This window comes from Lycorma delicatula, chromosome 8, assembly GCF_047948215.1.
Source record: "Lycorma delicatula isolate Av1 chromosome 8, ASM4794821v1, whole genome shotgun sequence".
Lineage (NCBI taxonomy): Eukaryota > Metazoa > Arthropoda > Insecta > Hemiptera > Fulgoridae > Lycorma > Lycorma delicatula.
In genome coordinates, this window is record NC_134462.1 from 107,859,200 (window position 1) to 107,883,610 (window position 24,411).

Consider the following 24,411-nt stretch of genomic DNA (forward strand, 5'->3'; position numbering starts at 1 on the left):
ACGGTTTCACTCGAATGGCAACATTAACAGCCAAAACTTCCGAATATGGAGCGGTGAAAATCTTCACGCGTTTCACGAACGACCATAACGCACATGTAAAATTGATGTTTGCTATCCCATCTCCCGGTGTCGTGTAATAGAATCTTTATTTTCTGACAAATTTGTAAACGGTATGGTTTATCGTAACTTAATCGAAAACTTATTCTCATGATAGATTTACACGAACGAGAATGTTGGTTCCAGCAGCATAACACAACGTGTCATATGCTAATGAAACGTTGGATATGTTACAGGAAGTTTTTGGCTATCGTTTGATATCAAAAGGATTGTTGCCTCCAAGATCCCCAGATCTTACACAAGCAGACGTTTTCCTTAGGGGGTATTTAAAAAGTGTAGTTTTTAAAATCCATTTTCATACACTTGACGAATTGAAAGCTAACATTGAAAGTGAGATTTAAAATATTACGAAAAGTGGCTGCAAATATTATGAAACGTGTACGAACCCGTATCGGGATCACAGGAAATAACTTTGAACATTAATTGTAATGCTATTAAAGGTAATTTGAATATTGTATAAGTATTTTATTAATATTTTTGTAATAAATTCACGTCGTCAAACAAAGGGGTTGCGTCCTTTTTGAAACACCCGTTATTTTTGATGCTGCTTTCAAATATGTGAATGGTTTCTTTCTACTAGTTTTTTTTTTCTAATTACTATTTTTTGTTATAAGGAAAAAGCATTGTGGCGGTAGTATAACAAAATTTCTGCATGCCTAAAATTTGTTTCTCTTGGATTTTTTGGTGTAGTTTGCTGTAAATACATAAGTCTTGAGATTCCCGCCGTTGTGAGCCTGCATTCTTTGGTTCCATTTTCCCTGATAGTTTGTTTCCTGGTGAAAGTGTCCTCCATGTTTGTCATTAACAGCTTCAAGATTTGTAAGGAAAAAATCCAAATGAGAATCTAAGAAGTGGATCTTTTTTAGATCCATGTTCTTTATCGTCTTTAAGAAATTTAACTATAATTTCTTTGTAATTGTCAGCCTTATGATTTCCAAGGAAATTGTTTACTACCTTTTTAAAAGATTTTTTCGCATCAGCCTTACAGTCATTCAAACTATTTTCAGATTCAATATCATTTATTATTTTTATTATTTGCGGTCCAACAACTTCCTTTATCTTATCTTTTATATTAGGGAACTTGTTTTTTAGAAAGTAAAATTCAATCTCATCACGATCTATTGCTTTAGTGAAATTTTTCATTAAACCTAGCTTAATGTGTAGTGGCGGAAGGTAAACTTTTAAAGGTTTTAGAACTATCGGCACGTAAGTTGGCATAAGAAGTACTAGCATTTAGCAAACATTTTTCACGGTACTAGGCCGACTGAAAACATTGTCAGTTTAATAAGCATGATATTTATAACCAAAAATACATACGATGCTGTTTAATTAAAACTAGTTTAATATCCCTTTAATATTATTATTTTAAAGTACTTCAAATAATTATATTTTCTACTCACTTAATTGCTGTAGCTCGCAAATTCCGAAGTCGCTGTCGTCGGTAGATTCTAAACAGCTAGTATCCGATTCTGAATACACATTTATCACAAATTTGCGATGAAAATTTGAAATTTGAATGAATGGACATCATATAAATGTTCATCTTCAATGTATTTTTTTTTCAACGTTGACAACATGCTTGCAGACATTGCTCCACTCGGCTTCAGACACTTTATTAAATTTCTCTTCAGCTTACTGAAGAACGTCTGAAGAACGATATTAAAAGTTGTTTTCTCTTAGTTACTTGCCCTTTCACTTGACTCCAAATCATTTCAATGGCATTTAAGTCAGAGTGATAAGGTGGCAGTCGTAGAACTGTGTGACCACAATTTTCGAAAATATTATTTATTGGAATTTTTTATTTATTTTCTTTGTGTAATTTTATATCATATAATTCGGTGTTTGTCATAGCAGGAGAATAGTTAATTCGTTGGTCTGCTAGCCATTTTATCATATCGCTATATAAAGAGTTAGAATTTGGCTGCTTTTGTAGCAGAACGTTGTGACACGTTATCTAGTACATTGACCGACCGAGGTGGCAAGTTGGGGATACACTTCTGCAGTAACAATTCTCCGTGTACTTCTCGGAATCCATCGATTTGTGATAATCTCCTTTCTTATTTGACTCATACATAAAGTAAAGCATTGTTAATGAATCCTTTATTACAGCCGGCACGAACAATTATTAAAACTGAGTCCTTGGATAGTGGTGTTTTCAGTTTCTCATGAAGGTTTGCTGTGTTTACTCACGATTTTGGTATCGCATGACTACTATGAATGTAGGTTTCATCTATGTATGCAATCGGTCTTCCTTCTTCACGAAACAGGGAAATTTCATTCTTTGCATTTTAATGTCATGCCGTTCTACCACTATTTTCCGGTTGTCTTTTGTGATTTCCCATCTACAGTAAAACTCATTTTACGTAATATTCTCCTTAAAAATCTTTCACTCCCTTTGAAATTAATTTAACTTTCGCGGGCTCTCTGCATAATTCTCTGCACAGTAGGAACGAATTGTTCGGTTACATAAAATTTATTTATTAAACGCCTCAAAGCATCTGTGTCAAACGAATCTAAATTGTACACAGTACTGGGGTGATTTACACGTTTTCTCGGCGAAACAGTTTTCCTCGGTGTTTTCTCAGTTTCATTTGATTTCTCTTCTGCTATAATTATTTGGACCGTTTGTTTTGATACCTTTGTCGCTTCAACAAACGTATTCAGAACTTCAGTTTTCTTCACTATTCCGGTTCCGGCATTGTTTTGTAAAAAGAAATTGTAAACATTTAATACGATTTCCCTCGCCTTACTATGAACTACTGTACCTTTTTCTCCTAACTTGGGAATTTTAAAAGATTACCTAAACTTATAACACTAATATAATGTCCCTCATCAATACTATTAGGCTTTATATGACAAAATTATTGCACTAATAATAATCAAGCTAGCAGAAAGTAGCGCATTCACATATGTACTTTTATCTATAATAATATTAGTAAGTAGTAGTAGTAGTAGTAGTAATAATAATTTTAGTAAGATGAAAAAAAGGACAATGAATTGTTTTTAATTTACCAGATCATATTCACAAATACAGTACAATAGCTAGTTACTTCTGGATGAGTCTGATTTGCTATGAAATTTGGAGAGTTTTTCGGTAAGTTTCATATTATGTAAATTAATTATATTTTAATAACTAAGTTTCATGTTTATTAACATTGTTTTATAAATCATATCAGAATTATTTTTACTTGTTACCTTTTTACGAAATTACATAGTTGTTTACCGAGTCGATAAACTTGATTTTTCATAAGCACAATATTAAGATATAAAGATAATTTTAAAAAAAGCTGACAATACAGTTGTAGGACTTTCTTCTGATGCACGGCTTGCACACACAACTTAATTTAAAATATTTATAATTTTATTTAAATATAATATCTTTTGTTTATTTAATTCTATGATTCTAACTAAAGCGCGCGCGCATATCGTATTTCATTCGCGCGGGTGTGGCGGTACTAGCGGCCACTTTAAATACTTTTTTTACACTTTAAATATTATTCATTTATTTAATTATATCACTCACCTGTGACGTTACAACATAGAAGACTACAGCAGCTGTATGTCAGTGTTATGCTAGCGCTCCTTATGGTGAGAGGGGGTACTATTGAGGCAGTATACAGTTAAGTAAAACTCGGCCCAGGGGAGCGTCCTTAAACTCTACCCCACACACCGACAGGTTCGGCCCCACCCACCGGCAGTTCGGCTCCACCGGTTGGATCTTTTCTCTCTATTCCTGCCTCCAATCCCCAGGAGGGGGTAACCGGGCTCAACTGTGTCGTTCCCCCCCACAGGGACCTGGTCTCGGTCTTAAATCGTGTGTCACTTTAGTAATAGACTGGCTATTGAAAAACACACACACACACAAACACTCAAACATATTATCAAAAATCAATCCAGTTGAACAACTAAAACTAAATCTCTAAAGATCAGGCGCATCACGAGCTACAAACACATTAATACATGAACAACTACAGTATTTACGCCTATGTAGGCCGCTGCATGTGCGTATAAGCCAAGGTTTCTGAGACGATCATTTTAGGTAAAAATAATAATTTTTTTAGAATTTTTTTGAGAGATCAAAACAGACAGTAGTAATATTGAGAAACTTGACAACTTGCAAATGCCTAAAATCTGCACTGTTCACGTAATAATTCCCTCCACATAGAGGGATGAATGTTGAAAGGCGTCGACCGCATACTAGGTAACGATACCGCACGTGTGAAAGGGGAAGAGGGTGGAGAGCATTCCTTTTTCTTTAGTTGACTGGTCCCTCAAAACAGTAAACTAAGAGCAAGTTATAGTTCTAAATTTAAGTTTCTAGTAGTAGGTTATGCACAAGAAAATGGAAACCGAGAAGCTCGGAGGAAGTTCGATGTGGACGAGAAAAATGTACGAATATGGATTGAATAAAACATCTCTCTCTTGATAAAATATCCCAAAGTAAGCAATCTTTTAGTGACAAGAAGGCAAAATAACCGGAAGTAGAAGCCATTCTGTGGAAAACTCAAGAAAAAACAGGCAGATGGATTTTCTGTATCGTGGAAATGATACAGTTTGAAGTGCGTCAATTATCAGACAGTATGGGAATTTCTCAGAGTGTATTTAAAGTCAGTTATGGCTGGGCAAAAGTCTTTATGGCACGAAATGACCTCGTGATTCGGCGGTGGACAAAAGTGGCGGGACTTCCCGACTCCTACCAGGAGAAACTGTTTGAATTACAATGACATGTTCTGAAGTTACAAAAGACATACAACTACAGCACGGGGGCAATTGGAAGTGTAGGAAACTCCCGTATTCTTCATTACACTAAGTGAAACAGCAGTGAAAAAACAGTGCGATAAGAAGTTAGAAGCAGAAAAACATCGATGTACCGTTATGCTAGATATCATTGCTAACCACCGGGTTGGTCTAGTGGTGAATTCGTCAACGCAAATCAGCTGATTTCGAAATCGAAAGTTCTGAGATTCAAATCACTTTTATACGGATTTGAATACTAGATCGTGGATATACCGGAGTTCTTTGGTGGTTGGGTTTCAATTAACCACACATCTCAGGAATAGTCGATCTGAGACTGTACAAGACTACACTTCATTTAGATTCATACATATCATCCTCATTCATCCTCTGAAGTAATATCTAACGGTGGTTTCAGAGGCTACACAGAAAAAGAGAGATATCACTGCCGATGGACATAATCTCCCACCTTACGTCATTTTTAAGCGTAAAAACCATACCTAAGGAGAAGCTACCGCCTGGAATATTGGTGAGTGCAAGAGAAACCGAAGGAGAAGTTGCAGTAAGAGAAGAGTGACATGATTGTGATACCAGAATGGACGATGACTGGCGTGTTACAACCACTCGACATTTCCATTAACATTTAAGGTTCATTTGCGATGTTTTTATTGAGACTGGAGATGCAGTTCTATGGAAGTGATTCCGACCGGGCGTTTGAAGAAAGTTTCATTATATCGATTCTGTGAGTGGATCGTAGCTGCATGGAAACTCATACCAGACGAAATGGTCACCAAGTGTTTGTTCTCAAAGTCATCTTCATTTCAAACTCTCGGTCCCAATATTTTCCTTATAATCTTCCTTTCCGGTTTCTTTATTTCTTCTATTTCGGTTTTCCTATTTAAGGTCAATATTTCAGTGGCATATAATGCTATGGGTTTAATAACTATGTTGTAATCCCGGATTTTCGTTTGGTGCGAGAGGGATTTCTTGCTGTAGAGATTTTGCACTAAACCTTGAGCTTTCCTGACCTGCAGACGATCCAATTGACTTGATTTCTCAGAGCTATTCTGCGTAATAAATTTTCCAAGGTATTAAAGTGAGGTACTTTATTTATTACTCCATATTTTGTGTTTAAATTTGGGATTTTTATTCCTTAGCAGATGAACACTATTTTTTCAAACAAAATCTGTAGTCCCACTTTTTGTGCACATTCCTTGAGTGTTTCTATTTGTTTTATCGCAGTCCGTTCGTCTTCCGCAAGGATTGCCAAATCGTCTGCAAATGCCAGGTAACGGATACTTAAATTTAATTTCGCGAATCCCAGTAAAATCGGTTTCCAGTATTTTTGTTGTTTGAGTGTATCCTCCCACTCTTTCATCACTTTGTCTGTTAAATAGCAGAAGGGAGAGTCCATCCCTTGTCTCACTCCCGTCTTAATTTCAAAGGGTTCTGAGATTTCGCCCATAAATTTTATTCTAGATTTAGTTCCAGTTAATGTTTGTTCTATTAATCTACACATTTATATATAAAAAGATTTTTATTATTTGTTAAACAATCATTTATATTATATTCAATTTTTTTTTTGAAGTCAGTACATGTTGTCCTCAGTAAACCGTTACAGGATTGCCAATATATCAAATTTCATGCCCTACATCATTTAGTTCATTCATTACATTACCCAAAGCTATCATCATCATTATTTACTCATACTTTAAAATGGAATAGAAATATATCTTATTTAATAATTTATTATCTAAGGTATTTTATAGTTTTTTAAATATTTTTCAGTAATAAGAAAAAATTAAAATGTACAAAAATAATGAATAAAAATAAGAATAAAATAATTAATAAATATTAACCGTTTTAATATTTCTAATGCAGAATAAAATGTATAATGAAACTATGAATTATGTTTTATTAAGTTATAAAATAACAATTTTTTTTTTTAAATTTATTTATGATAGCTGTTCATCTGGTCAAATTGCAAACAATAAAGAAGACAAGGTGAAATTTATTAAATATTCTCTTTATGGATGGGGAGTACCACTTGTACTCTACTTTGTACTTCATCAAATTAAGAGTTATATTTACTACAAGTCCCAATTTGATAATGAAAAAAGTAAGTATATTTATAAGAGATAATTAATATCAAGTATTAAATATTTTAGTTTAGTATTAAAAGAGAGTAATTAGCATAAGTAGTGCAAATTTATAAAAATGTGATATATACCAATTATATGATATTAAATATGATATTTTGCAAGTGTGTACTTGCAGAAAGACGTTTTGGATGCTAGAAGAAAGGGAAATGTAAGTATTACATCAGTTATGCAATATACTTGTTTTAAAACATAAATCTTAATTTTTGCAAAAGTCTGCTATGCTGCGTAATTCTATGTTGAAATCAATCGGTTTATTGCTGTCATTACAATGTCTTTCTTTCATTTTTCCTCGACAGCGTTAACTATGAAGTTATTGAAATTACTCATGAAAGCTTTTCTTTTCTCTTTGTTCCTTGAACCTCATTTATATTGACATGAAATTTTATAAATGTGCTTCCGTTTTACTTTTGTTTTATCAAACCACAAATCGTGACTCTTATCATACTCCTCCATCACACAAGCATTTTCTTCCCTTTCCGTTTTAAAATGTTATCTATCAAAAATAGGTCACTGAACTTTGTCTTATTTAATTTTTTGACATAATATTTTCCTTCTATAATCTCGCCTATACAGTATTCTAATAGATACGCAACAGTAACAGCATTGTGTCTTTCAGGGTGTATAGTGAACATTTCGTTAGTTCAGTTCGCCAAGTACCCTTCCGCAAATATCGTTTTATACTTACTTATCCTCACTTTGTCACCGACTTTAATTTTTCATACTTTTACATTTATTCCGTAAAGAAAACATTATTTATGCTTTATCCACAAATCGTGACTCTTATCATACTCCTCCATCACACAAGCATTTTCTTCCCTTTCCATTTTAAAATGTTATCTATCAAAAATAGGTCACTGAACTTTGTCTTATTTAATTTTTTGACATAATATTTTCCTTCTATAATCTCGCCTATACAGTATTCTAATAGATACGCAACAGTAACAGCATTGTGTCTTTCAGGGTGTATAGTGAACATTTCGTTAGTTCAGTTCGCCAAGTACCCTTCCGCAAATATCGTTTTATACTTACTTATCCTCACTTTGTCACCGACTTTAATTTTTCATACTTTTACATTTATTCCGTAAAGAAAACATTATTTATGCTTTATCTCACCTTCATTATTTTCTATGTGACAATGATTGGTGTGAAACATATACTTCTGTGACATGAATTGTATTCTCTGGTCATTTCATCTAAAATCATAGGTGTGTCTAGGATTTTTTCGAGTGGGTTCCGAGGCCGTCTGCGAACGCCTTTCCCCATAAATGTAGTCTTTGATGACTGTCTGACATCGAAGCAAGCTATCAAATAGATATAAAATAAAATTTAAAATACATTATTTATTTATAAATATATTTAAACTTTTTATTAATATAACTTTTTAAAAATATAATATAAAAGTTCGATTGTCGGTGGGGGCCGGTCGGCAAATTTTAAATATCTGTAATTGTTTTAAAATGCAAAGAAAAACCTACTGAAAATAGTTCTCATGACCTGTGACTACTGCATTTTACATTTCAGTAAAAAAATTATCCTACTTCTTTAAATCAATAAAAATATGGTTCAGCTAACTAAACGTTGGCAAAAGGTTCTTGGCACAATCATCTCGGAAAGTTTCGTAGCTAAGACCTTACAAATGTTTTCCTTTACTATTGTTAAAAATACAATCGTGTCCCATTTCCATCACTTCTTCTTTATGTCTTATCTATAGAGCAGTACCTAATTTCGGCGCCCCTCTGAGAACGCGTGTGTGCACCCACTGTGAACACGCCTATGTCTAAAATATCTATTCATCTGTAATTGCCCCTTTCAGTATACTTATATCACATTTTATTCTCCAGAGTTCTGTTAAAACGTTCCACTACAAAAGCTTTTCTATGACTATGGGTTTAATATTTATAAGTGATTAATGTTATACTTGATTATAAATGATTTAACCCTGAAATTGAACCACTCCTTACCACATCTGTTTGAAAATGTTTCGTTTTATTTGTTTTCAAAATTGGTTCAAGAGTTTTGTTGACTTCTTTGGTGGTTTTACTTTTTAGCGGTTTCGCAATGCGAACTTTTTTTTATTCCTGCCTCCCGAAACCAGACCCCAAATTAAGCATGAACACGGTTCCGGGAGGTGCCTTTGTCTCTAGCCGCCAGATGAGGGAAACGCAAGGCCCGGATATGCCGTTCCCGGCCTCCATCACCCAGCAACCAAGACCCGGTCCTTTGTGCTTCGCCTCTAACGGGGACACCCCCGAAGCGACAGCTCCGCCGGGACTCGGTCTTTTAGCTCAGGGGCTGGAGAGTCCCCGCACTTCATCACCACCAAATACGCAAATGCGAACTTGGTAAAACAATTTATTACTATCATTATATACTTATATCTCTATTAATATTTGCGTACGGTATCATCTCCATTAGGCTGGCCTGATACAACCCACCGGGTTGGTCTAGTGGTGAACGCGTCTCCTGAAATCAGTTGATTTGGAAGTCGAGAGTTCCAGCGTTCAAGTCCTAGTAAAGCCAGTTATTTTTACACGGATTTGAATACTAGATCGTGGATACCGGTGTTCTTTGGTGGTTGGGTTTCAATTAACCACACATCTCAGAAATGGTCGAACTGAGAATGTGCAAGACTACACTTCATTTACACTCATACATATCATCCTCATTCATCCTCCGAAATATTATCTGAAACCATTCCTGAGAAGTGTGGTTAATTGAATCCCAACCACCAAAGAACACCGGTATCCAGGATCTAGTATTCAAATCCGTGTAAAAATAACCGACTTTTCTAGGACTTAAACGCTAGAACTCTCGACTTCCAAATCAACTGATTTGGGAAGACGCGTTCACCACTAGACCAACCCGGTGGGTTAGCCAGTACCAATTTAGTGTTGCGCAACTTGACAGACACCGCTCTATTACCTTATCTCGTGAGGCCGGTTAGATACCACGTCTCGAGCACCGGTTGCAGGCGGCAACTGCTCTGACATAGTTTATTTCCTAAATCATATTTTGCGCTATTATTATTTCGATTATTTTTTTTTCATACTGCTGTCAATCTTTGAATTATTATTTAACCTAAGATGGCGACTTTAGTTCCACTATAACCCACTGCCAGCGCTATTGACTTCATCTTGTTCATATCTCAACCGCCAGTACTAGTGTTTACTTTAGTTCTACTTAACACGCCGGAACATTAATATCTTCATCTAATTCACATCTCAACCGCTAGTGCTAGTATCGCAAGCCTCGACTACGGGAGAAAATTGCTCTGACGTCACAGGCCTTGAGATGTGCTAACATTGGCAAACCTGCATAAATTTATAGATTTAGATCGGGTGGAGTGGTGGGGGTAAAATCTGTACTAAAATAGAACTGCATAAACTATAAGATTTAGATTTAGTGGTGGGGGTAAAATTTGTGCTAAGATAGGACCTACATAAGATATGAGGTTTAGATCGGGTGGAGTGGGGGGTCTTTAGATCTCTGCTAGAAGCGTTAAATTGATATCTACTAGAGGATTTAAAATGGATTGATTAGGTTCACGATTCCGACTGCAGTAGTGACCCTGATTGTGGGAAATACTCCAAGCCGATGACCGCATTCAAATTTCTGAATAAAAATTATAAATATATCGAAATCGATGGGTCCTAGAGCTTTGAAAAAAATTCCTAACTTCCTAAGACGACACATCACATCTTCTGATCTCCTCACCACCCATCAATTGGTAACATCGGGATGCCCCGATGGCGCTGTTTTGGGGGTGCAATGAAGTGTTTTTTTAATATATCCGCAGTCATTCATCCGATTTTCACAATTCAACGGGATAAGTTTTAATAGATTGAAAAGCATCATCTACACTCTTGGTCAACCAGAAATTTTGATCATTCGGAAATTTATTTTTAATTTGATCGTTTAGTTTTTTATACCTTTGTAAGTTGCACAGCGGTTCTAAGACAAGTTTGAACTTTGATCCCTTGTTAATTGCATCGAACATCATGGCGATTCTGTGACAAATTTGGACTTTTTAGCTTTGTTAGATGCACCATACGTGTTAGCTTAAATTGCCCCAGAACCGACCTACTTTTTTTGGGGGGTATAGATTTGTTAGTTGCACTCTGGATTTAGCTGCGTTTTGGACTTTGCAGTTGAACTGAACAGGGGTTAGAGATCTAGTTTGCAACAATAGGAACATTTCTATACTTCTCATATACCAGATTTTGCTTCTATTTTCATCTATATCTGATTTTAAAAAATATATATAAGCGTGTTTTTTATTTATGGTTTGTAAAATATATATGTTATTATTACAATACGTTTTTTTGTTTCAGAAAAAATATATTCTCTTGTAATTCATGGATCTATACTTATTACTGTGAACATTGTGAATTCAGCAATGTTTATTTCTACTACTTGTAACATTTTTAAACAGCAGAAACAAACTAAAACAATTCAATCAGGAATAAACCGCTGCAATGAAAAAAACAGGAAAGAAGGGTAAGAAAAATAATCAAAAATAATTTTTTCATTACGAAAAGTGGTAATTTTTTTTATTACTTTTCAGTACGAGAAGAAGAAATTATGGTTTCTAATAATCCTGAAAGTAATTTTTAACAATTCTTCAAAACTATTTTCTTGTCATGTAGAATTATCAGCCGTTAAGTCAAGCAGCTGGTTTTTAGTTTTGTCCGGTTTGAGTAAATTTCAACTCTTTTGTGAGTAGAAATTGCGATGTAGCAAACTTCATCAAATTACATTGATGGTATTAGTAAATTTCATAATCTTTGAAACAATATGCTGTACAAACATATTGTAATGTAGTTTAAGCACATTCTGGCTAATATTTTTTCTATATGTTCCAGTTTTTGAGGGGCGATTCAAAATATTAATTTCCGCCGAGATGAAAATTTCAACTTAAAAAGTATAAGATTTATCGGCGAGATCAACCGCCAAATACGAGAGTTAAAGGCGGAGTAGCCATATTAGCGTCGACTAGAGCAATCACTTTAAGCGGTTGAAATGAATACAAGTCTGCAAGCGGTCGCGTTAAAACGAAGCGCCGCATAAACTTGCCGAATTTTGATTGGAAGGATGACAATGCGATTAATTACTCAGCTTCCCCCACCCATAATAATAATGGAAGACTTCAATGCACACAACCCTATTTGGGAGTCGAATCAAATAGATTTCCGGTGAAGAGAGTTAGAAAACTTTTTTTTTAATTATGACTTTATTTTAATGCAAAGATTAGCATTGCAATGTGTCCTATATAAATTTAATTTTTCTAATCGCTTCGATTGCAATAAAATACTCTTTCAAAGTTTTACAAGACATTCATGGAAGTGAATCATTTTCCGGTACAAATTACTACTGATGTAAAATAAAATTATATCCTTCTCCAAAAGATGGTTGTTGGATAAAGAGGATTGGACGAGCTTCACTGCTGATATGATATTCCTCGAAAAACTGGAGTTATCATTATAATGAATGACGTTATAACGAATGTTGCATTTGATTCGCCATAAAGATATATTCCCAGAAAATCCGGAAAACTCAAGGAGCTACCCGTTCAGTAGTGGAATTATGCAATTAGTGAAGCGTTAAAAAGAAAAGAAAAATAGATATAGGAAGGAAAATATATAAAACATGTAACGCTTCAGGAAAAGTCCAACATCGGAAAATTTAATTGTCTTTAAAAAATAGTAGGCGTATGCAATACGATTCAAAAAAACGATTCTGGCAACAATACTTGTCATCTGTTAGCAGAAATATGACTGCTGCAGACGTTTGGAAAAAAGTGAAGATGTAATAGTTACTCCAAACGAAATTACTGATTATTGGTCAATCTATTTGAAGAAGCTAGTAAAGCGACTAATTACCGCGAATGCTTCAAAGATAAAAAAACAGAATTTGAGGGTCACCTAGATTTTGGAACCAAATTGAATTTTTCATACAATGTACCCTTTAAAATAGAAGAAATTTGGAAGCGTAGGAGAAAACTGGCAATGCAGTATCTGGAGTAGACGAAATATATTACATCACGATCAGAAAGCTAAGTACCGCTGCAAAACTTGGGATTGGTAAAATTATATATTAAGGTATGGCTGAATGGAATGTATCTGCAGCAGTGGAAGAAAGCATATATTTTATCAGTTCTAAAAAACGATAAAAATCCTACTGATTCCAATAGTTACCGGCCTATTTACTTGACATTTGCGGGTTTTATAAACTCGTACTTACGTACTTACTGTACGGGTTTATAACGAGTACTCGTCAGAAAAAAGTTGGAAAATGTGGCATATCACAAGGCTCGCCGGTGAGCGGTACCTTGTTTACGATTACCATCAATAAACTGAAATTAGCCATTCCAAAAAGAAATCAGAAAACGCGTTTACATCGATGATCTGGCAATCGTACATGCCAGTAACAGTACAGTTATGGTGTAATATAAATTGAAATGAACGACAAACACCCTAAACAAAGTTGCATAGAATAACGGCTAAAGATTTTCTCTAGAGAAAACTTATGATGACTCCTCAGGAGAGGAAGGTTAGACCGGGGACTTCTGAGGTGTCGCAACGCCCTTTGTTAAAAGTGATTGATGAGCTTAATAAAATGGTTGGAAAGGTTTTTTATTTTGTTTAATCTTCGGAACCACCTTTAGGTATTGCTTCAGAGGATGATATGAATGATTTGTAGCGTGTGTGAAAATGCGATGCCTGACCGGGATTCGAACCCGGGATCTCCAGATGAAAGGCCAAGACGCTACTACTCGCTCCAAGGAGGCCGGCGGTTCGATTTCTTTAATGAGAGGGTTTGAGGAAAAGTTTGATTAGCTGATAGTTTCTTGTTAACCCTAAGATTAGTGGTTCGAATATTTGGAGAAAGGTTACTCCTAAGGTAGAGTTAAACCATTTTTTGATGCTCTGGCTACAGGTTATGAGAGGTTGGTCGCTAAGCCACCTGAGGTTAGAGAGCGGGTGGAGCGGAAGGCCGTTCCCGTCCCTCCCCCAGTTCTGCAGTCGGTATTACCTCAGAGTAAAAGGTACAATGAGCTATTAAAAAAAAGCAGGAGGCTAGTTTGTCCCAGAAGCAGTCTTTCCCATCATCATCTTTCGTTTCACTTCATCCCCGACCATTTGAACCCTTGACCTCAAACCCCCCCCAAAAAAAAATTCGGACCACATTTTTGGACTCATACAAATTACCCACACCCCCCAAAAAAATTTTTCCCTACCCAACCGTACACCGGCCCCACGTAATTTACCGTTTGGGGTGTCGATTTCAAGTTTTTTTCGATCCTGAATAAGAATCTGAAGTTAATTTTTGTTTATTATAACCCATTTTTGAGAAAATGGCAGAACAGCCTTTCAAAGCGATTAGAAGTTTGACCCGTTCCTGTTCCTCAGTGTGTGAGGAGATGCAACGAAGATCAAGAAGACCTAACGTTTCGGCCCCGGACCATCTTCGGTGGAAGGTGATAAGGAGAAAGGCGATAAAACTCAAGCGAAATGAGAAAAAGCAAAAGGTGTCAAAGATGATAAAGATGATGAGAGTGATACGATGAAGGTGACAGAAGCTAGAGTCCCCAGTAGGAAAATAGATGCAATAGAAGATGTCAACAGTGGGGATCTTACGGATCGTATTGATATGGATCATTTGATGCAAGAAATTAAAGGTTAATTTAGCATATTAAAAAGAACGTGAACACTCAACGTGCTAAAAAAAGTGCTAAATCAAAGATTGCGCTTATCGGGTACGAGAATTTGCTAAGGATGTAGAAATTAAGATGTATTCCTTATACAAAATAGCAAACTCGATGTTTAGCCAGAGCAGTGATACTCAGATGAAACGCGGACAAAACCTTGAGAATAAACAAAGGTCAAACAGAGCCGAGATCAGAGAGAAAATAGAAGTTGTCCTGGAATCAGGTGATATTGGAGAACTGGAAGAAGTCATGAACTTTCGTTGGACAAAGGATATGTTCAAATAGGTGGACGTCACATATGGCTTCCCTATTGAAGAGGTGGAAGGTACCTGAATTTTCCTCTTATCGCATGATCATTGGGGAAATGGCCTGTTTATGAAGACAATATGAGAGTCTACCGCCAGAATAATGAAGAGCTATTTACTTAGGGATTTAAGAAGTATGAACGTATTTTACCTCGAAGATGCTCTTTTAAGTACAAAATTAAATGCAATTAAAACTACTCCATGGAAGTGGAAGAACAATACAAAGCTGACTAACTGAGAGCAAGTGACTTAGAACTGGTCACATATGAATAATGCATTTGTATCTATTAACTGGTGAAGAAAGAGCAATTTACAGTGAATGGGATAGACCACTTACTGTTAAGAAGCTACTGGAAGAATGTACAATATATGTAAACCTCAGAAAGAGGTATATTTTAGTTTTATTTTTGTGTTTTTATGAAAATGTTAGGGCCTTTACCCTCTGTATTATGCATGTACATTTTATTAAAATGTTTCACGTTATATTTATTCTTTGTCATTTTATGTAAAATGTTGGGATCCGGTACATCTTTACATCTGACAATCCTGCTGGTGATTTAATTCTTTTTTAAACAATGTGACTAGCACTAATGACCTAAGAAGTCGATGCCCACATAAAAAAAAAAAAATGTAAGTTTGTTTTTATATTGGGATACTTCCACTACCTCTTCTAGTGAACCCCTTACCACCATAGGTGGACAGAAATAAAATACCAGTCAGCTTGGGAAATCACTATGGGACATAAGAACAGGTGACACAACAGAACACCTAAAAGCCATGGTACACTGTGTATGCAGAAAGACTAAAAAGAGAAAATAAAAATAGTCCATTATGTATAAATAGGCTTTTTTATAGAAAAATAATTTACTAGTTAATGATACCATGCAACTTCTTAATAAATTCTTTCTCCTCATATCTCTAGAAATCTATGTCTGAATTGAATCTACTAGTAATTTCCTTTGTGCGTTTATTAGGAAATAGTCGCTGTTGATACATGTATGAAGGATTTGATGAGATTTTCTAAAGTTAATAGGCATTCGAAGAGAGACAGAAGTATTTCCAGGAAGGTTACCATGAAGTAAACAATAGAAATAATGCAAGTTGAATGCTGTTCTTCTTCATGTCAAAGATGGCAACTTAAACTATTTTTGAAGACGAACATTGGAGAAATCAGAAAGGTGATAAAATTTCCACTGTAGCCAGGATAGAAAATGATTTTGCATACTCAATCATATTAGAGATATAGGCATGAAAGCAGTCTAGTTGACTGGAAAACTCAAGGTGTATTTTCACAAAAGCTTTGTTTAATAGAACTCAGGTTTGAGGATGTACAAAATCTTTAGCCACAGTCACTGAATATATCCATAATAGTAATAATAATAATAATAATAATTTTTTTCATTATAATAATAGCAATTATTTTGTTTCAGGTTGTATTTATACTTGACATTTTTTTTTGTTATGGGCATGTGTCGAATACCCAACGTATTTGTTTTTATTTTTGAACTGAACTGGTTAATGGAGGCAGTATCAGTGCTTTATGAATTTGAAGGTGTCTTTTTGTTTATTATATTTATTTGTAAAGGTCGTATCCTCAGAGCCATTCGTGACAAATTTTTTCCATCAGGATCATTCACTAAAACTAGTAAAACTACCAGTTCTTCATCGCTTAAAGATTTTAATTTAGCAGTGCAAAAATCCAGTGAAAATATAAATTTCAAAAAGAGTTGTCAGAGTCTGGAGTTAAGTAGCACATAGTTAATTAATTTTCTTGCTTGCTTGTTAAAATTTACATTTTATAAAAATAAACTTGCCATATTAATAGCTTTATTTCATTATTATGTTAATACTGAATACTTTCACATCATTTTTTTATGGTATCCTTTAACTTACATGTGTGTGATTTGTGTATTTTAACTAACCAAATATGTCAAGGTCAATTAGGAGCCTGACTGTTCTGTTTGAATATATTAAAGGGTCTGCAATTATGTATACTTCTATAAATTATGTTTCTAAGAGATAATTCTTTTATTTTAATTAATTGACTCATATCAGTTCCTAATACAAGTTCATGATTCAGTTATACTAATTTGAATTTGAAATATGTTTTCAAAGAGAAAACAAACCCCTTTTCGTACGATGAAGAGGGATTGCTGGCGTTTCTTTGTGCATGAGCAAGGGAACAAGGATCCCCTGCATGCATTAACATTAAGAAATGTTACGGTTCAAATTAAATGTACAAGTTTATTGCTGTAATAATAAGCATTTACCTTGCGATGGTTTTCTATGTATCAATAAATATAAACTTAAATTACTGCCAAGAACAACACATTTATGTTTTTAAAATTATAATTATCCTTTAGAGTTAATCTATGAACTGGTTTCATAAGAAAATATGAAAGATTGCATTGCAATTCAAAGTATACTCTGAAGTTTACAAAATGTGAATTGCCTATTTACTTAAGCGAATTTATTGAAGTTTACACTATGAATTATTGCAACTTATTGTAATTATCCAAGATATCTGAAATTTCATTTAATAGCAACAATGTTAAATGTTTTATGAATTCCTGAGTGGTAATCATTTTGTCAGCTACAGAAAGAATTAATTTTACAATAAATACAAAAAATTATTATTATTAAGACAAAAAGGTTATTTGTTCTTTTTACCATATGTAATACATAAAAGTGAATCTCAAAGCCAAAAATTATTCCCAGTTATATTCAAATCACAGTTTTTAGTTTACAGTTCTAAATTATTTCATTCCTTTAGATGATGGCATGTAAAACGACCATCAAAAAATCTTGTTAAGTGGTAAAATTAACATTCAAAAGTGCATTATTGAAAAAACTAATTTCATTTGTTGGAGGAATGTTAGTACCTTTATTAGTGTTTCTATGAATAACATACATCCTCAATGAAAATGCAAATTAATGGTTTTAAATTGCTGCTAACATTAACTCCATAGCTTAAATGTGCAGAGTAGCAAAACAAAATTCATAAACAGTGATTGTTAATTGTACATATTAACAATAAGCATTTTTCTTAAGTATATATTTTGGGTACTTACGTATTAACGCCACCTACAGCTTTATTTAAAAACAAAGTAGTCAATCGGATTTCGGTGGAAAATGAACAGTCACTTTATTAATTTTAATAAATGGCTATTTATATTTATTTATTTTATAAATATACTTTAACCAAACTTAACCTACGCTTGCTAACCTTGACTAATTAACACCGTAATATTTTGAGTATTTATTTAATAAATTCAATAATTATTGCAATTATTTATCATTTAAATAATCAAAACACTACTGTTAATTTGTCAAGGTTAGCGAGTGTAGGTTAAGTTTGGTTAAATTATATTTATAAAATAAATAAATATAAATAACCATTTATTAAAATTAATAAAGAGACTGTTTTGAATGTATGTTAAACTCTATATCGACCCATTTTCCACCGAAATCCGATTGACTACTTTGTTTTTAAATAAAGTTGTAGCTGCGGTGGTGTTAATACGTAAGTACCATATTTTGTTTATTGATGAGGATGGTGAAACGTAATTAAAATTTCTTTAAAAAATGGCTTACTTTCTAAACGAAGTAAACTCTTTGTTTCTGATATAGTTGTACAGTACATACAACAAACTAATGGGTGGCGTAACAGCACTGAAAAGGTCTGGAAGTGGAATTCCACAAATGCTAGACCGAGTTATTTTCTTACGAAAAAAAGTTCACATTCTACGACTGCCATATATGAATATTTTAATAATTTGGTTAACTTCTTTTGGACTTTTGTTTAATAGTACTTTCTTGATGAGTTAATTAAGATTATTTAATTACAATAGTAAACATAACTGTTAACTAAGTAAACATTAACTTAATAAACATTCTTTTTGTGAGTTAATATTTTGTTTAAAAAATTTTGATTCATTTTTCCTTTCCCATAAAAACGAATGGTGTGTGAGTTTGTTTGATGTATGTGCTTATGTTTTTATTTTATTTGCTATTGGTGCAAAGTGGACCATGTGGTGCGCCAGGCAACTGCGCGCACGCACAAATGATTCATTCGTTCTAACAATTTATACTTCTTTATATGAATAATTTATCTAAAATTATATTTATTTTTTGGGAATAAAAAAGGAAAACATTGAGGTTAGAACTGTGTTAAAAATTCACAACTCAAGAAACAGCTAAAAATGTTCAATATTTTGAAGCTTTTCATTGTTGTTAGTACGCTAAATTCATGAGTGTTATCAATTGGCAAAAACATTTAACAAAATCATAAGTAATGAAAAATAAACCATGTAACATTTTCGTGGCGGGGAGTAGGCTTGGTTTTATTCTAGTATTTATAAAAGTATAAAAAATGAACAGAAAGGTCAAAAAAATTCTGATGAATATTTTCTTAATATTCTATTGCAACTTTTTTTAGTATGCTTTTATTTAACTTCCTCTTTGTGTCTGTTCTGTTGGTGGTGGAATGGTCAAAATTTTGCCATCAATTTTTAACTGACTTCCCAATAAGCTAGCAAGTTCAAAATTGGCATCCATATTCGTTGTGGATGACAATGCAACTGGAGTGCAAAGATTTGTCATGAATAAACTATTTTCAATAGAAAATAAGTTATTTTAATGATATATTATTTGAAATACTCAAAGTTGGCTGAAGAGAGGTGCAGAATGTGTTGTCTGCTGACATTCTTTGTTAGCTACTACGTTGATTTGCTTGATTCCTCGATGATGTACATTCAAGTCTGCTCCATGTCAGTGGAAAGGTTTCATGACAGTTCTTCTTGATGATGGTAGGAGTCACCATCATCAAGAACTGCACAACACCATAAGCATAATACCAATAATCACATCATTGACACATTACATCAAAACACGGGAGTTGGAGCTGTGTTAAAAAATCACAACTCAAGAAACAGCTAAAATGTTCAACATAAACCATGTAACATTTTCGCAGCACACCAAAGGCCCACGTTTTTTCTAGTTTGTATAAATAATGATAATTTTCAACATACACCATATTTATGAAGATCCTTGTATTTTTGATACTCCGATCTAATCATAAAACTATTTAATCCCTTGTTTCCATGAACCTACATGATTTTCATAAAGAAAAATCATTTAATATATAGTTTTCATTAGCATAGAGGAATTTTATAAAGAAAATAATTAATATTTTGTTTCTACGAAATTTAAATTTCATTATATTTTTTGTTTTAGGCATACATTTTTTTAATTTTATTTTAAGTAAAAGCATATTTAAAAAAATTAAATTATTTCTTTATTCAAATTGCTATATCAATTTTTTCTTTACAGGGGAAATAGATAAATAATATAAGTTCTTTCTTTTATTCCGCTTAAGTATTTATGGTGTATGTGACTAAGTTCAAGAAATTTTGAATATACTGTTTGACCACATTTCACATCATTATAGTTATTTGTAGCCACCATTAACAAAAATTGAGATTTATGCTCTATTATACGTACATATTCTCATTTAAATTAAAATGTTTTTATATTCTGAAATAATATGTGTAATTATTATAAATAAAATACTATTTCAATATAATGAATCATGTTTAAGTATATAGAATTAAAATAAATGAACAGTTTACAAACATGTCAAATAATTATATTTATTTGTATTATATACATACATGTATTTAAATTTAAATACATATATGTGTATATAAATTTATAAAAAGAAATAAACCTCATAAAGCAAAAACATGTTATTGTAAATATTACAATTCTTAAAAACAATAAAGATGTATATTTATTTATATGTATGTATATATTATATGTATATATAAAATAATAAAGTACAGATAACCATACAAGACTGTAATTATAGAGTGCTTACTCTGCTGCCATTTATTTATTTTTTAAATTATTTAATTATTCTTACAATGATATAATAAATAATAAAACTGTTAAAGCTTATAAAATTGTAATTAAATAATTTAAAGTACATGTAAAATATATATTTATTACACAATTTAAAAAAAAATTAAAAACTCTTATACTAGTAAATAAAATACATGTATCCAACAATAAAGATTAAAAACTGTTAAAATAAAAAGAATAACAAATAATTTGATGCACAATAATAACATTTTATGATATATCAAATCAATGTATTGGTTAATTAATCAAATATTTTATACAAATTGTTCTTTTGAATTTTATAATATAAAATTTTATAATTTTATAATATTATAATTTTATAATATTTATCTCTTAAATTCACTACAGTTAATGATTTCCTCTATCACTCTTTTTTCTTTCTTTTAAATACTAAAGAATATAATTTTTATTAATTCCCATATAAATAAATTCTACATCAATAAAAATATGTAGTCATCAGTCGAAGCAAATTAAAATAAAGTAATAACAAAAATTGTATTACATATTTTCTTTTCTAATTCAACACTGATTGTCCCATGGCTGTAAATTTTTATAGAATAAAAAAAATGTCATAATTTTTAAAATAGTCTCTATACAGTAATAATCTGTGTTAACATCTCAAACTTTCAAAATCTTATAATATCTCCAGTTTTGTGTTTATAGTGTAAGTGTATAGGTAAGTTAGCATAAAAAAAGATTGTAAGCAATCTGACACGAGACACAGATCATTTCTGAAATTGGCACAGTCATTCTAAGTATCCCATTCTAAGCTTACTAGGATAAGTGAGAAGTTATTTTCTCTAGGTCTCTTCATTAAGCCAAACTTATATTTTACATCCATATGAGCTCACCTAACCATTAATATTCAGCCTGTATGCAAATGGAATTGGCTGGTCTGTATAATGAACACTATTGCTTTCAAAGAATCCTATTCTTAATAGTACCCCTTGTATTTTGGGGGATTTATATAAGTGTAGATATAAGAAAGACCAGCGCAGATAGTGTAAAACAACAAATTAATGTAATTCTTCTACTGTAAAAGAATACATTATTTAAAGTTCTTAGATTCAATAAATGAATATACAGGCCAGCTGAATTGCTAAGAGCCTGGTCTGACTGAGCACACTTATTACTAAATGTTTGTGTACCTCTCTGGCCCCTAATGTTTGGTAGACTCATGTAATATTAAAAATGAATATTCAAATTAATAACATAAGCTTGCAATAATATATTACTGCAAATGGTATTACACTACTGTAATTGTTCTTATTATGTTGGCATTGTGTACTTTTATAATGTCAGCTGATGCCCTATGGGTCTGGCCTGTGTGAATTTATACAAAATTAGTTATTTTAAATTTGTTGTCATGCAATTGTATGTTTTATTTTATTTAAATTCATTTTATTCTGAATTTAGCAACAATGTGACTAGTCTAGTAACTCTAAGGAGATAATCATAATGTTAACTAAAGCACTTTTAATAAATAATCAAAGTGGTTTCATGAAATTTTTTTGTCAAATCTGCCATCTAGGTGTGCAATAACCAAGAATAACAAAACATTTTTCCACAATGAACAGGTTTTATAAGCCCCCAATTTTAAAACACTGGCATCAGAAATGCAGAGGCATTTCAAAAGAAAAATATTCCATTTAGAGTCATTTGTAAAAATTGATTAATCATTTAATTCATTATATCCAATGCAAATGTCATGATGTAGAATAAATTTTAAACAAATGTCTTTTTTTTGAGACTCCTTCTGTACCAGCCTGAGTTCAATTCCAATAAACTTGTATGGGGTGAAGTAAAAGAAGATTATAACAAATAACATTTTCTCAATTATTGTTGAAATTGGTAGAAAAAGTGGAGATTTTTGTATGCTACACAAATCTAGGTCTCAACGTGGTAAGCAGACTAAAATAGCCATTCTAAAATGACATTTGAACACATCCCATTCTAAGCTTACAAAATACTGTTACAAAATTAATTTTAGTTCAAATTTTTATTCATAATTGAACTGTAGTATAAAGATTCTATTGAATTACATTTTGGTACATGTTTATATAGTATTATATTCGCATTGTTAGATTAATTATCTGTATTTTTATTATATAATAAAATTTAAATTATTATTGTTAATTTTGATGTAAACCCTAAACTACTAGCCATATAATATAATAATATGGGAGGTTCACTATATGTAGTTGAAATATAAAACCTCTGACATATGAAAAAAAATTAGTATCCAGTTAAAAGTAGCATACTACTTGCATTTCTATGAAACTGTACCTGCTTAAACTGTGGAGTAGATTTAACATTTACTGTTATATAATATGAAGAATAATTAAATGAAGTAAGTATAGCCAGAGTTGATGATACCCACAGTAAATAAATAATAAATAATATGTATGTTGATAATTATTCTAAAAAATTCCATCTATATTCATGCACTAGTTTTTAAATTCATTCTTGAAACAATACTGACAGTAATATAACATAAGTATCTATAATTATTTCAAATATTAATTAAAAATGTAATTTTTTATTAACAAAAAAGTATGTTTAATTGGTTTCAGCTAAATAACTGATGTGATGAAATGTAAACTTCAAAGATAAAATTTCAGATTAAATAAAGAAAACAAAGACGAGTAATGCACTTGTGTCTTTCATTTCAATAAATCCTTTTTTATTGATTGTTACTACTACAACTAATGCTGAATTATAAAATAAATACATTTTATAAATTAATTATAAAAATATAAGTATAATTTTTATACTCATTACAAAAAGGCAAAGGGAGATTGTAAAATGAGGTCAATGAGATTGTCATAAGTGAGAGGGATTTTTTTTTTCATTTAGAAATAGTGTTCTCTGAATTAGCTTTTAGAAAATACGCCCAGTTCATCCCATCTTTATTACAATACTGATACAAATCTCAAGAAGATTACCTTTAATACAAAAAAAATTAATTAAAATTGAATGAATAGAAATCATCACAAATTTTGATAAAAAAATATTCAGAATTTTAAATATTTAGAAGACTGTTTTGTGCTGATTAATTAAAAAAATTAAATGTCTTAAATATCTTATGCAATTAAAAAGAATAATATAAACATAATGCAATAATAAAAAAAATTATTTAATTAATTAACCATTACATTAATTGTTGCTCGATAAATTTCTTTCTTTTTTTACAACTTTATTAATAAATAAACAACAGTTATTAGATATCTAAAGAACAGATAGAGTTTTAAGAATACTGTGAATAAGAAACAAATTGCAGTTAATATAGGCCTGAACACTATTATAAAATTAGATTATATACATACATTATAATAAAAATCTGTCATGAAAAAAATTACCAAAAACTTTGGATTTTAAAAGTACATTTAAAATTTTCTTTTTAGATACATATAATTTTTTTCTAAATAAAACACTTTGATAACAGCATTAATTATTGTACTTC

At 32.1% G+C, this 24,411-nt stretch overlaps 1 protein-coding gene across 1 annotated transcript in view; it reads left to right on the forward strand.

Annotated features, from left to right (window-relative positions):
* Positions 1–17,487, forward strand: part of LOC142328943 (putative G-protein coupled receptor Mth-like 6) — a 40,951-nt gene extending 23,464 nt beyond the window's left edge. Inside the window, exons 3-6 of the mRNA XM_075373132.1 lie at positions 3,133–3,211; positions 6,816–6,970; positions 11,345–11,510; positions 16,457–17,487. Of these exons, the coding sequence (XP_075229247.1) occupies positions 3,133–3,211; positions 6,816–6,970; positions 11,345–11,510; positions 16,457–16,784 (728 nt within the window). The 3' untranslated portion in view covers positions 16,785–17,487. The remainder of the gene's footprint in view (positions 1–3,132; positions 3,212–6,815; positions 6,971–11,344; positions 11,511–16,456) is intronic.
* The last annotated feature ends 6,924 nt before the right edge of the window (positions 17,488–24,411 follow it).